At 38.2% G+C, this 17,600-nt stretch overlaps 1 protein-coding gene across 1 annotated transcript in view; it reads left to right on the forward strand.

The window, feature by feature from the left end:
• Nucleotides 1–17,600, forward strand: part of WDR90 (WD repeat domain 90) — a 1,773,335-nt gene that overhangs the window by 1,491,748 nt on the left and 263,987 nt on the right. The window contains exon 29 of the mRNA XM_044079383.1: nucleotides 12,783–13,015. Within this exon, the coding sequence (XP_043935318.1) occupies nucleotides 12,783–13,015 (233 nt within the window). The remainder of the gene's footprint in view (nucleotides 1–12,782; nucleotides 13,016–17,600) is intronic.

Below are 17,600 nucleotides of genomic sequence, written 5' to 3' on the forward strand. Positions count from 1 at the left end.
GTTCCTCATTTTGGACTTTTCACTCGATTTTGATGTAAAAAAGTTAGCTAGATATCTGTCACAGTACCGGTATTGCTAATAAGTCATGAAGGAAGCTATCTCTACAGAACGTTACAGTACTGATTCTGCACTTAGTGCTGTATTTAACTCTTTCTTTTTTTATAATTAACAAACATGTTTTTAACACAGCCATGGTCATTTGTACACACACGCACGCAAACACACACACCAGCCACAGAAAGACGAGCTAACTAATTCAGTTATGCAATTTTTGGAGTGTGTCTAGATCGGAACTAATGCAACATTGCATCCGTTTTCCATAGGGAATGAAAACGATTTGGGAAAGTTCAAGCATGGTCAAATGTAAAGAAGGGAGGGCAGAGAAGGGGGTGTTACTAATGACATCACACAGTGGGTGGTCTTACCTGGCAGATTGAGAGCGGGACGCTCTGAAAGTAAAAACAGGGTAATTTACACAAAAAACAGCAGAAGAGTGCAAATTCAGCGACATGGGCCCCCAGTACATTACTTAAGGTACACATTGGTGACAAAAAATAAAAAAGTGTTCTGAAAGCTGCAACATTGACACTCTCCCTTTAAATCTTCCACCAGAAGGATTTACACTAGTAAATGGAAACATTTCTCCTTCTGGGCAAAGGCAAGGAATATAGATCCCTTTACTGCCCCAATTCATTCGGTCTTAGACTTCCTAGCCGAAATTTTTCATTCAGGGTCTTCTGCCTCTACAGTAAAAGTTCAGTTGGCAGCCATATCGAATTTTCATACAGGCTTATCGGACCACAACATCATGTCCAATAAGCTTTGCAAAGCTTTCCTTAAAGGTGTATTTTTACTTAAGCCTCCGATCAAAGACCCTCCACCTCAATGGGATCTTAATTTAGTCTTAGCATCCTTGATTCTTCCCCCCTTTGAACCTGCGGTCTCCTGTTCATTGAAATTTCTTTCCTGGAAGACAGTCTTCCTAGTCGCCATTACTTCTGCTAGGAGAGTATCTGAGCTTCACGCCCTCTGCATTCGTCCTCCCTACTTAATCTTCCATAAAGACAGAGTTTCTCTAAGGACTAATCCATCCTTCTTACCCAAGGTGGCTTCGCAGACAAATTTAAATCAATCAATTGATCTCCCATTTTTTTCCCCAAACTATACTAATAGAGCGGAGCAAAAGCTACATTATCTAGATGTTCACCGCCAGCTCTGATACTATTTGGATAGAACCAAACAAATAAGGAAATCTGATCAACTGTTTTTATCATATGCAGAAAATAAGAAAGGCCTTCCTGTTTCTAAGGTAACCCTATCTAGGTGGCTGTCTTCTGTGATTACATATATTTATCAACTCAGAGGCAGGGAATTAACTTCTAAGCCAAAAGCCCATTCAGCTAGAGCACTAGCTATACATCTACAGCTTTTCAAGCTAGACTACCAATAGACACTATCTGTGCGGCAGCCACATGGGCCTCTCCCCATACCTTTGTTTCGCATTACAAATTGGACATGGCCTCCAGGGACAGAGCAAAATTTGGTTCCACCGTTCTCAAGAGTCTGTTCCAATGAGCCACCCAGGATGAAGGTGCTAGGGACGCGGTCCCATCCAGCAAGAATGAAGGCGAGATTGACAACTTAACATTGAGAAGTTATGTACCTACCATAATGTTCCATGTTAGTTGTCTTCTCTCGCCTTCTTTCTTGCGTCCCACCCACCATCCCCTAGCCTGGACAGACTGAGAAGATCTTCCCTTCCTTGAAGGGTCCTTATATTCCCTTGTTTCACCATCTAGGTGTCCTAGGAGATATATAGTGTAGATAATGATCTTTGGGGAGTTTTTATCCCTCTTCCTCCTACTTTCCAGTTGGAGGATTTTTGTTTATTGGCCTATGTTAGGTTTTTCAGCTTCCAAACAAGATCTGGGGAGTTGTTGCCTAGCATCATGGGATATAGGGTTGCCTCGAGCCGGTAAAATAAGCTCTTGAGCTTTAGTAAGTGGCCGAGTCGGAGCCGATGATCGGCTCCGAACCCATCCAGCAAGAAAGAAGGCGAGAGAAGACAACTAACATGGAACGTTATGGTAGGTACATAACTTCTCAATTTCGATTGTGATATACACCCACTGGTACTGGCATGCTTTATAAAATATTGTTAAATAAACCTTCCAGATGTTTATTACTTTCTTCCCTCATAACCTCCAAACTTCCACAGGAGTACCATTTTATGTTCAGTGGTATCACTGCTACAGTAACCTAAAGCTATATGATGGTAAGGATAGAGACAGGGCTTTATCTGTGTTTTCTTCATGTTCTTAACTCTGATTCCAAGAAGAGTGAGTCCTCAGTTTGTCCTGCAGAGGAATTTTCTTTTGTTGAGTCTGTCCAGAATAAATAATTTCATTGGGAACAGATAGATGTTCCTATGCTTTAAGAAGATATTATGACATGTTGCAAATGGATATGCACACACTACTCCTATTTCTTATATTATACCAACATCGGATGCTGCTTTTGACTTGGCCTGCAATGATCCTGAATAGACAGTGTTCATTTCCTAAAACAGCAAACAGACTTTATAAAGCTCCTCAGTTTAACATGCGTTTTTCTCATCTCCAGCTCATAAGAAATTTTGGTCAATGTCATTCCTTCTCCTCATAAGGATGGTAAAGCCTTTCGCAGGTTTAGGTAAAAATCTTTTTCTTCTACATTATCCTTCAGAATTTTAAACTGCCAGGCCCATATGTTGTTGTACATGCTGACTTGTGTTGACAGTTTGAGGAATTTTCTGCCACTTTACCTTGAGAAGGTAGGTCCTTTCTGAATCCTGGTACTGCTACTCTTTCTCAAGTGTCTAAATGTTCTTTAAAGCGTGTGTGTGATTGTGATGAGTCTGTGTTCAGGCTACAGCTACTGTGATTAGACGTTTTGCCTGGGTTTGTAATCGAACATTTTCAGAAAATGTTACATGTGAGATTCTGAGTTATCATTTGGGTAAGGAGGTTTTGTTTGGTCCTCCTGCTACTCAGGTACTCAAACAGTTTAATAAAAGAGGCAAATTGAAGCAGGAGTTTACCAAGATTTTCATCCAGCTTTTCCTAAATCTACTAAACCCCCTGGTTCCATTTTAAAAGCAAAATAAGTAATCCCAAACAAGCTTCTGCAGAGGTTTTTAAAAATATGTCAGGAGGGATCTAAAAAAGCAGGGATCGTTTCAGAAAAAGGGACAGGCCTCCAATTCAGAATGACTATTCCACTTATTCAGATCTGTCCCAGAAACTGGTTCTTGATCTTTCTCTTTGACAACAGATTGCATCAGACAATTCAGTTCTTAAAATAGTCCAAAAGGGTTTTGGATGCCATTAGGAAAACACACCTCCTTTTTAGAGTATTCTTTCTCATGCTGTAAATTAGACAAAGCAATGTCCTCTGGTTTAAAATCTTATGCTTTTCTTGGTGTCATAATATCAGATGGGAACATGATTTTATTCAGGAATGTTTCTTGTGCAAAAGAGAGATGCCTTTAAGGGGACTAGTTCTGTATCTGTCCCGTCTTAATTTGTTTGTGAACATACCAAAGTTCTTGTTCCTTTTGAATTTTTTGGTAACTGTAGACTTGAAAGATGCTTATCACATTCCTTCTTCAGAGTTCTGAGGCTTCCTCAGAGTTTCTATGTCTGGGTCAAATTATCAGTTCTCTGCTTTTGGTTCTCTACATCTCCAAGGATATTTACAAATTGTCTAGCTCCAGTGATAGTTTTTTGCAGACAGTAGGACATTCACTTATTTCCTTATTTAGATATTTTGCTTAACTTGGCACAGTCCTTTTTTGGATCAACAATCAAAAAATCCTCCTTAATTTGTTCTCACGTGATATTTTTAGGATACCTTCTAGACTGTTCCCTGCAAAAAGCATTCCTAACCCTGGAGAACATGGACTTGTGTCTTGAAATTTTACTGACTTTCTCAAACCGTCTCATTCTTCTTACAGAGAATATCTCAGCATTCTGGGGTTCCTCTAATGTAGGATTTTCATGATTCCTCCTGCCAGGCTACACACAAGAAAAATCCAGTGCTTTCTTAAAAACTATGTAGATCCAAACTTCACACTGTCTTGGGTTTTATGAAGAGAGAGAGCTTCCTTGGTGAGGATTTCCCTCAATCCATTTTTTTTGGTCTTCCAAACCCTGCTCAATCAGTTACAACAGACGCGTTGTTTTTTGCTTGTGGTGCTGTATCTGTGGGTTTCAAAGTGCAGGGTCTTTGGAACAAAACAGGCAGACTAAATCATGTAAACATAAAAGAGATGTTAGCTGTGATCCATGCTGTAGAATCTCAGAATTATCTGTGATCCCCATGGCCTCCGCATTTGATTACAGACAGTAGTACAATTATGTAGTTTATAAACTAATAGGGAGGTACCATGCTTCACCCTCTGTACAGCCTGGCTGTAGTGGCTTGGAGGTGTCACTGAAGCATTGCTTAACCCACCCAGCTTTCTACATTAAATCAGAGCAAAATGTGGTGGCAAACAATTTGATCAGAACCAAGACAGACCCTCAGAAATGGAAATTAAATAAGGGGGGGGGGGCTGCCAGGATATGATCCATTTGTAGGGGGGGGGACATCTCAATCAGATTTATTTATCTCCTTTCAAAACAGATGGCTAAACAAATTATGTACCAGTTCTTGCAGGCAGGCCTGGAAAATAGATACTTTTTCATTCCCTTGGATGTGAATGTTGTTTTATGCCTTTACAGTGATTTCCATGGTCATTCTAAAGAGTTAGGGCTCTCCAGAAGTCATTGTGGTGACTCCCCTGTGGTTTAGACAACAGTGACTCTCCCGTGTAATAGAATTGCCCAAGGACAATTTCCATAATCTTCCTCACAGATTAAATATACTCGCATAAGACAAAGGGAGTTTGATACATGCCATTCTGAAGCAACTACAACTAACTGCCTAGATGATACAGTTTTTAGTCACCTTGTTTCTAAGGATGTGCAACATGTTCTAAAGGGGACAAAAAACCTGCTCTCAGGACATTTTGTTAACAATTGGAAGGTATTTTCTGGTTGGTGCCACACTACCAGGGCTCAGTCAGGGAATATGTACCATTGTTTCTTAAATATTTGTGTATGAATTGTTCTCTGGCCTTTCTTATTCTTCTGTCAGGGATCAGCTTTTAGCCATTTCAGCATGTTTGCTCACAGATGTCTTCCTCTTCCTTCTCCATTTTTAGTGAAGCAGTTCTTGAAAGGGGCTTTACATGTTAGACCACCTTGGAAAACAGGTGGTTCTTTCTTAGGATCTTAATTTTGTGTCGGTAAAGTTAACCTTGTCTCCCTTTGAATTCTCACTCATCAGGCTGCTTTACAGTTTACATGGAAGATTGTGTTACTGCAAAAGTTGTTTGAGTTTGCTTTGAATAAATCCATCAGTCTCCCTTTTCTTCTATCCAGAACCTAAAAATCAGGGAGAAAAAGTTCTTCATGCACTGGATATGCACAGGAAACTCGGGTATTCTCTTGCTAGAACTACTTAGAAAACTGAGCAACTGTTTCTCTTCCATGATGGGACAAAAAATGATTACCTGTGTCAAAAGAAACTATTTCCATGCTGCTGTCCCTTGCTATTGCTTTTTGTTATTCCCACCATGGTAAATCTCTTGCAGGAAGAATCAAGGCACATTCTACAAGAAACTTGTGTTCTTTGATGACATGTAGGTAAAGAATATAATTTAGAAATGTTTTGAGGCAACTACTTAGTCATCTGTACATAATTTTGCAAAGCATTACAAACTGGATTCCTACTCCAGGTTCAGAACAGACTTTGCAAGGACAAAACTCCAGTGACTTCTGGGTCCTAATCCTTCCCCCTCCTGCCAGGGTTGGATAAGCAGTGGTATTCTACCCTTATAGCAAGAGTGACACTGATGAACAGTGCAGTTGTTTAAGTTGCACTTACCATAACTGTAGATGTTCAAAGTCATCACTGCTGAGGCAGCTGCTTCCTCTGTCCAGCCCCCCTTTTCTTGCTATAGCTATGTTTGTGATAGTTATGTCTACCAGCGTTTGCAATTTCTGCATGACTTTTCTTTATACAGTATGTTTCCAAATGTAACTTGTATGTACACATTGATGCTCTTAGCATCCCATATGCAGTTGCTGCTTCACATCTCTGTTTGAAACTTTGCCACATTTTCATAGACTTTTTACTTCAGTCAAAACACTCAAGGAACAAAAAATAATAATAATAATAATAATGTCAACCCCAACCCCCTTTAACACACAAAACTGTATAAACTTTCTAAATAGGAAAGTGACCCCTCCATATAGGGGCAGTTGCCCAAGGTAGACATTTACACCCACAGGCTTTAGCTATTCTAAAGTTAGGTTTAATTATGTTGAAAGTGCCTGACTGAGCCTGTGTTCCCTCTTGCACATATAACATTTACCCATGTCCTGTCTGTTTCCCTCCCAGATGTGAAAAACAACTTGCAGTGCTCTCAGTTAACCGTTTCTTTTGAGAAAACATGTACTGGCTGTCCTCAAATGAATAAACTAATTTGAGCACTGTTATGTTTAATGCATTAAAATACCAAGGCTGCTATGGATGCAATTACTTGTAAAAGTATTCACTTCCACCATTTCAATCTTCATTTGTTTTCACTGAATTGCAACCCGGCCAACAAATTTCCAGACTTTTTCAGCTGCTACTTCTTACAGAAGCACAGTTCTCATGTTTAAACTGCATCCAACGGGAATGAGACTTTACAATTCTTCAATGTATTTCCTATTTTCACATTCTTCCTCATTGTTTTGGCCTCCCATCACTGGTCACTGGTTCAAGTCTAGTGTACTCTTGACTTTTGTAGTCCCTTTCTGGGCTTTTTTTTTTCTGTCATTGAATCATTACTTTAGAGCATTGGAAAGCGTTTCACTGGCAGATTCTCTGTGGGCTTTGTTAGTGTCAGAAAGATGGGAAGCCGTCTCCCCTACAGCTTGCTGGCCCACTCTTTGCTGGCTAAATGTTTTTTTCTTCCTTAGCCTGTTCTGCATCCAAAAATGTATTTGGTCCTTCAGGGGAAAATATTCTGAAGATAGCTGGATATAGCAGCTTCAGTCTCTCACTTTCCCCTTGACATCCCCTAAAATCAAAAGGGTACCAAGGTACCCAGAAGATATCACCTTAGCTCTTAGATCTAGGAGAATGCTTCTAATCTCCTCCCAGCAGAAGGAATAAAACACCTTGTAGAAGTATTTTAGATGTCTCCGTGCATCAGCTCACTTAACTGGCTTTTGAATAAACTTTTTAAAACATCTATAAAGCATTTTATTCCTCTTGCTGGGAAGGAATTAGAATCATTCTGCTATATCTTAGAGCTAAGGTAATATCTTCTGAGCTTAACCTTGGTACACAGCGTAAAGCAAATATATCTTTACAAAACAATAAAATGCTGAATACTACAAGGGAAAAGGGCACTCTTTCAATTTTACACGGATTGTGTAAACAGTACTGCAAAGGGTCTAAAATAAAACTATGGAAGGAAAATATATTAGCCTGCATCAGTAACTCAGTAATTATTAAAAGACAACCTTGTCTTTTTTATTGTCAAGTGATTAGGGTGCTATCAACATGTACTGTATTGAGACAAAAATACCAAACAAAAAACAGTAATACATTTTAATGTCTCAGTAAATGTTTAATTAGCAGACTTCAGTTTAATATCAGTAGCTCTAAGTTTGTAAACTGGACTAAGTGTACATTACAGCCCATGTATGTACAAATCCAAAAAAAATTCTGTGCAAGCAAAACTAATAGTAAATAATAAACATGCTTGGCATATGCTGTACTGTAAATGGTTTAATATGTAAAAAGCATTATCCAGTGTACAAACCATGTTTTCTACAATACTCTGTAAATCTGTGTAAATAGATGATTTTGTCAAGTTTTAAAATGTTCAAAGAGATTGCTCCTCAGTTTGTTTGCATTAGACAGTTTTTGCCGTCAGGTTTTAAAATGTTCATATAGATTGTATATGTGTGTGTGTGTGTGTATGTATATCAATATAAACTGTTTTATTTTAAAAAGGGAAAACTGTTAGATGTATATGTAGACACTTATAATAGCACATGTACACTTCTGATTGTTAAAATATATGTAATAAAATATAGACATTTAAATGCATGTACTTTTCTGTTTGTTAGTACATATGTACAAAAGGGTTAAACTTTCCTTAGTTAGAAATGTGCAAGCTTGACATCCAAGTGTGGGTAATGCAGAATATTATGTGCCTAGTACAAGTTTCAAGGAGAAAATTGCAGATAAGAATCCCAGGTGTAGGAATGAACAACTCCGGTTGGAAGCAGAAACAATTTCCTAACAGGAACGACTCCCTAAAATTTAAGAATTCACCTTGAAACAAAACAAAAATGCAGCTTATTAATAGACTGTATGACATCAGGCAAATACCACAGTACTGACTTTGAAAGTTCCCAACAGACTGCATTAGATCAATATCAGAAGACGACTTTCATAAAAAGATTATAAAAAAAGAACAGTGACTGAATGGTGGGTTAGATGTGATTTTTGTTAGATCTGGTACATGTAGGAACACGTTTGTTTTGAGGTTACTGGAGAATAAAAGCTTTCATTCAGACATGCCTTGAAAAGCTAAACTTGGTACATTAAAAGCTAAACGGTGACAATCATGTGTTACATAGACAAGTTATTTTATTAGTAACTGCACATAAGTTAATCAGACTAGTTTCAGCAAACAGCAGCACCTCCATCATTAAATAACTTGTCAGTACTCTCTTACATTTGTCCTGTCACCCTCTAGGTCACAGGTTAGATACCAGACCTAGATCAAGTACTGTGGATTACTTGTGTTTTCAGCTGAAAACAGGGATAATCTTGCTACTTTTCTGCCTAGTGTATAGTGAATAATCATGTATGCAAACACTCTAGTGTCCCCAGTTTTTTTAATAAATTTTCCTTTTCCACAGTTTTGTGAGGAGCAGCTCTTTCTGCTGGTTTGACTGCATCTTTACCAGTTTAGGTCTTAGTTGCTTTCTCATGGCCAGATTTGGAGCATACACAAACTGTGCCTTTTCAGTTTACAAATCCTGATGTGGAATACCAGTCCAGCCGTTTACCTCTTCTTTTATAAATTGAATGCACTTTATTTCTTCCAGTTTTTCCTGCTATAGTGGGGCATCTGAGATTTTTACTGTGTGATCTGTCTTTTATTTAACTCTACTGATTTTTTGAAACAGTTCTTGAAAAGACTCATATTCACCTATTTTGTCCTTCAATCCAGCCTCTGATTTTTGTGGTTTTATAAGCTCATCTGACTATCCACTTAAGGGCTCTTCTATTCTTTCCTGGCTTTTGTAATGTATGTCCAGTTTCTCACTTAATTTAAAGATCTCTGAGTTCATTTGATTTATTTTTTCCTCTAAATTACTGTAAGCAATCTCTTGTACCAACGCTGAAATTCAGATTGCTTTTTTTTCAGAACAACGGGGAGGTTCTTCCCAAAAAGATTTTTTTTCTTCTCCTTTTAAGGTTGATTTTCTCTCACTTTCTCCAGATTTCTTCTTTGCTGATATCCAGTTAGTGTAGTGACTAATCACTGATTGAATTTTATCCAGATTGTTAACTTTTACTGTCTTTTTTTATGTCAGATTTTTTTTGCACTGGGAGAGTTCCATCCAACTTGCTGCTGCTCAGTGTGCAGTCCTCTTAGCTTCCTCAGTGCATGCTCATCATAATAGAGATCCTGTCCATTCTTGGTTCTGCAGTGCAGTTACACAAGTTTGACTAACAGCTCAGGCACTGGAAGAAACAAGTAGAGTGGGAGTGAGTAGCTTACACTGACTTGCCCATTCTGGGGGATGAAAATTATGGTCCTAGACAGCCAAAATTACTTCCATGCCAGTGAGGGCCTGCATGACAAAAGTGGCAGAACAAATTTTGCAGCAGTTCAATGTATAATTAAGAAAACGCTGAAAAAAAAATAAAGAATTTACTTAGGAAATATGTGCACCATCAGCTTTATTACTTGGTGTTAAAGTGTAGGTTAGAAATAACAGAAATTCACTGCGAATAATGTTTGAGCATCTTGTTATTCTAACCTATAGTTCTCATAGGCTATTTCTTTTTGGTTGCCATCACTTTTGACATTAAAACAAATAATGCTGGATATGGTGCAACTGAGTAAAAGCACAGTTGCTGCTACCAGTAGCCCAGAGTATTTTCCATAATTTAAGGGGGAGGGAGTTGACTACTGAATGGAGTAGAAAGAGAATAAGAGGAGGAGAGGCATGAGACGAGCTAGAGAGAGCAAAGGTAATGCCGATGAGACATGGGAGGTGAAGGAAGGGAAGCAGGGGTGGATTGTCTGTGGTAGATGTACAGAAAAGATCAAAGGAGACATAGCTGTGAGGTACTCATCAAGTCAGAGTCTTCTCAGATTGTGTATTTCAGGATAATGCTGAGCATGACTGTACCACTAATAAGAAATTGTAGATTTTTTTTTTCATTTTTCTCTTGAAATTCAAGCTAGCTGTAGGTGAGGAAGCCTTCTCTACAGCAGGGCTTGTGCTGTGGAACAATCCATCTAATAATAATAAGCACATTGTTATAGTAGAAACATTTTAAAAGGCTTTAAAATTCTCCCTCTTTGAGGAAGTCAGCATGCCTTTCATGATACTGGTTAAGAAACAGAACTTCACACACATCCCTTGTATGTTAATAACTGAGTATATAACTAAATCCCTTGTATATTAATAACTGTGTTTATAACTAGATACATTTATTTTTATGTATATAATTTCTTGTTTGCAGTGTTTTCCTAACATGATAAATGCTCTTTTTCTCCAAAAAGAATTGCTGTCAGTTTGTCTGCCCTGATTCCAAAAGACCTGCTGTCAATGTATGTGACTTACTTCATTGTAAGACTTATCTATAAACAGACTTACTCCAGGGATAAGATTCCAAAAGACCTGCTCTCAGTGTAAGTGGTCAGTTACGCTGAGAGCAAGACTTTTGGAATCAGGCTCGCTGTATAATTTGCTTACATTGTCATATCTACTGTAAATGTTCTATCACTATGCCCAGTTTGTGACTGGAAAGGATCAGTTCATCAGACCACCTGCGTGGTCAACAAACTGAAATAAATAAGTGTTGAATTTGCCACCATTTGAGGCTATAGTCTGTCATAATACAATTTTTGTTTTATCTCAGAAAATCATGTCTTTGCTAGCTTTTACTTTGACCAGAATATCTTCAGAGATTTTATGTCTTATAGTTTGCTGAAAACTGCTATGGATTAGACCATTCATTTTCCAGTATGCTTTTCTCCAGGTAAAACATTCCTTGATAGAGCTGTTAGAAGCTGTCTGCTTTATCCTTAAATGTTTTTGAAAGAAAACCACTTTGTTCTTTTTGTTGTTATTATTTGTCTACTGATTACATAGACGATAACCATATTAAACAATATAATCAGTGCTGAGGAGTTTACCGTTTTTGATGTTATTCCATCATGATGAAGAGTATAGTAGAGCTAGTCAAGGCTTATTATACAAGCGCATTTTCCCATTTAGTTTTTTTTTTTGTTTGCTTTATTGGAATCTCTGTTCAGTGCATCTATGTTGCTGAGACCTGGATGACTTTATGCACTTTCACAGAATGCTAGACCCTGGGCATTCAGTTGTAGGTATAGCAGTGTTTGAAATACATGTTTTCAAAGGTATCCTGTAGTTAGCTCCACATCATTCCACTTTCTGTATGAATTACAGTTTGGGGCACATTTTGTAGTGCATTACCCTGATAACTCTCAGCTCAGAGAGGAGATGGGAAAGTTGTGATCACTGTAACTCCAGATCTTCTAAGGGGTATTGAAAAATCAGGATAACTACTTGTCCATCGGCTTTGCCCTGTAATTTCACCCAAAAACTAGTTGAGCTCAGGCTTACCAAGTTTAACATGTCATATAGATCAGGCCATAGAAAAGCCAATAAGTCAAGATGCCACATATCTTAGCTTATTAGCTCTTTCTTGATAGGTACCAGAAAATCAGCAAAGTAAGTATTTTTGCAGGTGAGCATATACCGCCCATTCCCCCTGTTACTTACATATATTAAGCCAAGAATTTTAGTGTTGCAGAAAAGGTGGACATTTTAGTTCTTATAGAGAGAGATCTCTAGTATCTAAGGGAACTGTTCCCTTTTCTCCATGACAGTGTTCAACTAAACGTGACTCAGCAAGTTAGTCTAATTGATGAGTAGGACACTCAACAAGACAAACTTGGCTAAGAGTATCTTGACAAGTTGTCCCAAGATAAAAACACCTGCACCTCATCAATCCCAGAGTCAGTGGAGCATTCATGATTTTTTCTTTTTTAACATAAATGCTATCCTTATCTTCATCCCTTATACTCTTTTTTTTATATGGGAAAAGAAGTGATGGAGGGAGTGTTAAACTGCTCCTGCACAAGCATTCCTCCAGCACAAGTGAGGCCAAAGTGCCATTGTAGCAAGAGGTAGGCACTGTGCAAAGCTGTCAGAAGTAGTCTGATGGGCTGTTCTGCTTGTGACTGGAGGACTGTGCTGCTAGTAATTACCTTGGATTTTCTGGACCTGTGGTAAGTCTGTGTAATTTTCTTTTTTTTGTATATTCTGAAGCTTCAAAATGCATGTTGTTGCACATGTGTTATTAAAGGCACACTGATGACTTCAGTAACTACTAATGCGTATTTATTTATTTTATAGAAACTGAACATGAAGAAAGGAGGCAGGAAGCTTTGCATTGTGTCCGTCCTGACTGTTACAAACATTTCATTGCTCGATACAAAGCCTCTGTTCGCATTAAGGTACCTGTAAGCTTTGATGAAGTTAAAGTAAAACAAAAATGTGGTAAATATTACAAAATGGGGCTAGAAAGCCTTTACTTTTATACTTTTTTTGTGTTTCCATATATGTTTAGTACAGTTCTCACAAATTATGTCTAACTTGCCTTCTGAGCTGTCTCTGAAGGCATCATTGGAACTTGCCCACACCATTGTCATTTGAACTGAAACATTCAAATGACTACCGTTTGCCACTGTGTGACTACCACACATATAAATTCAGCCCCCTACCAGGATAGTTTTCTGCAACAGTTTTATCTCTGAGACCTATCTGAGAGATAGGTTTGTGTTGGCCATTACATAACTATTTCTCTGGAGACATCCATAGTTCAACAAATATGGTGTCTTTTTCCCAAGGTAGTGCATATTGAACTGCCATTTGATTTGCTGCTGGTATGGAGAAAACTGTGAAATACATCTTCCTAACTCCCCCCAAAAAAGTGAACTATGTGGCTGTGTATGCATGAACCTAATGATGAGTTTTAGTTAATACTGATTGTTATGTTGTGGATTGACATTCTGTGTATCATTTTGTCTTAATGGTGACTATTCATTTACCCAAGTAATGCACTGTGTTTGGGATGTTGGTCTGAACTTTCTGGGCCCAAACCCCCAGTTTTATTATATAATTTCATCACTTTTATTATGTATTTTACATTGCTACACTTCTCTTTCAGAAGTGTACTTCTGTATCGTTGCTTATTTTGTGCACACATATAAAATTACGCTTGATTGAAACACAAACTTAAATAAGACGGTCTCCTCTTTCTGTATTGAAACTGCTGTTCATTCTTGTATAGTGAGGTTCAAAGAACTGAACTTTAGCAACCTTTGTGTATGTAATCTATTAAACTTTCTTGTATTTAAAATATCAGCCTGTCAGTAGGCAGAATTTACAATGCTGTTATATCTGCTGTCAAGGAGCACTTTAGGCTGGTGAAAGGTAAATTGTTGAATGAGGGCCCTTCCATTATTCCTGTAATAAAAAAAACAAATATTTATAATTAATTTCTAACAAAGAAGCATGAAGAAACAGTTCTTAAAACTGAGTGCTCACAGCCAATGCTATTATTTGTGCTTCCTTTTTACACATTCATATAGACTGCTTCATCATACCCTACCATTAAATGTTGTATCTGCTCACCAAAGTGTATGCTATTTTGCATTTATTTGTTTTTCTTTGTTTTTTGAGGGGAGGAATCCTGGGATTCCCAATGCGTGCTTTGTTTTCGTTTGTGTGCACATTACAGAAAATTCACATATGATAGTGTAAACATTTTGTTTTATATGTTTTTTTTTTGTCCATTCCATTAAGTATAGTGTTTTGGACAGTAAACACGATGCATTGTGTCCACATGTTTTTATCATATTTAAATAGTTGTTTATAATTTACTTAATGTGCTCTACATACCTAGCCTCCGTGACCAGAATTTTTTTAAACAAGAAACATCTTTATTGAATTATCATGTATAACATAGGCAATCATATATTTACATAAATGAAAACAAACCATGTTGACTTAATTTTATTTGCAGATGTACATCACAAGCCAAGTTGACATAATTGTAGCTGCAAACATAATGCATTAATTATAATCTATTCAATCATTGTCAGTCAAACATTCCACAGTTCATTCAAATCCTGCATTTTTTTAAACTTCATTTCCCTTCTGCATATATTGTTCCCACAATTCCCATTTTTGTCCTATGTAATTTGCTCGTACCCTTTTCTAAAGATCCCAGTTCCAGTTATTTTATCTCTGTTTCTGTATGCACTTCTAGTAAACTTGGGTTTAGAATTTGATTTCCATTTTCTAGTAATTGCTTTTTAGCAGCCACCAGTAAGCTCACGAATAGATGCTTCACAGAGATGTGTTCCTGGACATTGTCCATCAGTGAGGTATTCTTCAGATAGATCTTTTATCCATCCTCACTTATCCACTCTAAAACTGAAGCTGTGGCTGATAAGGTTTTGATCCCTTTTAGGCACCTCTTTTTCTGAGAACATGCTTCAGGTCTTGCAGGAGGCCAGGAAATGATACATATCCAAATGGAAGCAGTTTTCTGTCTGGTGCCTCTCACATCATCAGGATCCTCTATTTGTAGAGGTTCTTCTGGTTCTGTGTTATTTGTGTGATCTATGTCATACTGGGTTAGCATATTCTTCAGTTAAGGCTAACCTGTCAGCAATTTCTGCTTTTCTGCCCTTGTCTCCTCCTTTAGCCTCTAGGTTTGAGGTCAAGCAAATTTTAAAGGTGTCCTTCATATCATGCCTCCCAGTAAGCCTATTCTGCCTTCCTGGGACCTCCGTTTTTACTTGAAAAATTGACTCAGGCTCCTTTTGAGCCTGCTTATTCAGCTTTCTTACAACATTGTACTTGGAATACTGTTCTTCTTTTGGCTCTCACTTAAGCCAAGAGTGTGTCTGAACTTCAAACACTCATAGGTGTGTGCTAGGCTAATGGCCCTGGAGCCTTTACAAGCCTAGCCCATGGTCGTTCCTCTTTTTTTAGTTCTCCACAGAGGCAGGTTGTCACTTCATACTAGCCCTTCTTTTATGCCCAAGGTAGTCAATGAGTTTTTCCTTACTTAGTCTATTAATCTGCCTTCCCTCCTTCCCTCTCCATAGTCTGCCAGTAAGAAGGTTCTTCACAGCTTGGATTTGCACAGACAGCTCATTTATTATTTGGATAAAACTAAGGTTATTTGCAAATCTTGCATATCGAAGCGGCTTTTTGTTTCCTTTCATCCATGGTCTTTGAGTTTGGCTGTTTCTTGGCAAACTATCTCTTCCTGGATTTCCAAGGCCATTTTTTTGTTATTCTTTTTATGGTAAATGTCTTTCCTTATCATTAAAGTCTCATTTTACCAGGTCTGTTGCCTCCTGTGGTGCTTTGTCAAGGGAATGAATACCAGTTCCATCCTTGAGGCTGCTACTTAATCCTCTATTTATACTTTCAGTAAGCCTTACAAGTTGGATATTATTTCCATGGCCAGAGCTGGCTTTACTAGTGCTATCCTGCATGGGTTTGTAGAGGGCTGTTCTGTGTCATCCTCCACCCAGGCTTCCTCTTGAGCTTTGCACTCTCCCTTAGGTTATGAGTACTACAGCAGTGATGTGGAAGGACATAGTACAGTTGAGTGAAATCTTACCATAACAGTAGATGTCCTCTTCACTGTTGTTGTATTTGATCCCTCCCTCAGTGAGACATCCCTTAATCAGACTTTTCATCTTCCTTCCTTCCTTTTTTTTTTCCTTCTCCACAGTCTGCTGTTAAGAAGGTTCTTCACATCTTGGATTTGCATAGACAGCTCAGGTATTATTTAGATAAAACTAAAGTGTTTTATATATCTGAGCAGATTTTTTTTCTTTTCATCCCAGGAATTTGGGTTTGGCTGTTGCTAAACAAACCATCTCCTCCTGGATTTCTAAGGCCATTTTCTTTTGTAGTTATTTTAATGAAAAATGTCTTTCCTCATCTATAAAGGTACATTCTGTTAGGACAGTTGCCTTGTCTGGTGCATTTTGAAGGGTTTAGATACCAGCTCCATCCTCGAGGCTACAACTTAGTCCTCTGTTCATACTTTCACTAAACATTACAAGTTGGATGTTATTTCCAGGGCCATCCTGCATGGGTTTTAGAGGGCTCCTCTGTGCTTTCCTTCTTCCAATTCTTCCAAGCTTCCTCTTAACTCTGATGCCCTTCTTTTCACTGTTGCAGTATTCTGTCCCTCCCTCTTTCCCCTTCTTTTCTGCCTCTTGTTCTGAGTTTTTGTTTCCCACCTGACCCAAGGGGCCTTTGTTTCCTTTTGCATTTGCCCTTTTTTTCCTTCTGGATGTACATGTTCTCTTTTGTCCCTGAAAGTATGCTTACTCTCCTGGGGCTTTTCAGTTCTGAATGTTTGCATCAGTATGTTACCTTTATGCTCTACATCTTGCATGGGGGAGTATACGTGTGACGTTCAGCTGCTATAAGATGTAAAGGCTTTGGTATACTAGACAGACTTGGGCTGTCCTTCTCAGGAGATCCCTTAAGTAAAGAATAGTGCAACAGTGAAAAGAAGGACATCTATGGTAAGATTTTCCACAACTGTACTTTATCAGTGCTCTGGGCACCAGGAAAAAGTGTTTCCTGTAAATGGACAAAGGATCTTTTTTGATAGTGACTATCAGGCAGAGAGTAAAATGCCATTTGGCTTTTTTCCCTTCCATAAGGACCTGCAGAAGACACGGATAGAAACGTAGACTTTTCTACCCAGTGTAGCTTAATGTATTTTTTTTTGGGAGGGGCCATCATCTTTTTTTACTCTAGGGGAAGATAAATCTCAGATAAAAAGGGAAGTGAAAATGGCTGCATCTCTGGACCTTCCTCAAATGATGCAAGAATGGGAGTCTGGGAAGCAAAGTGCTAGAATAGCAGCAGATCTTCCTGAACCATTGCCCTTTTTTAATTAAAGGATGATAGACTGTAGAATGACTGCTGTGTAAGCAACTAAGGTGGCTCAAATTTAAACAGCATTATTGAAGTTATTACTCTTTGAAATAGCCATGTTGAAGACAGTGTAGCAGCTATGATCATGGCAAATGCATGGTGCAAGAAGCAGAGTTTGGTATTAATTGAGGAGAACTGTAATCTGCACTGGAACTGCAGAGAGTTTCATCTGTTAAATCAATCTGTTGT

Source organism: Protopterus annectens, chromosome 8.part0 (genome assembly GCF_019279795.1).
Source record: "Protopterus annectens isolate FY-2018-M chromosome 8.part0, PAN1.0, whole genome shotgun sequence".
In the NCBI taxonomy this organism is placed as follows: domain Eukaryota; kingdom Metazoa; phylum Chordata; order Ceratodontiformes; family Protopteridae; genus Protopterus; species Protopterus annectens.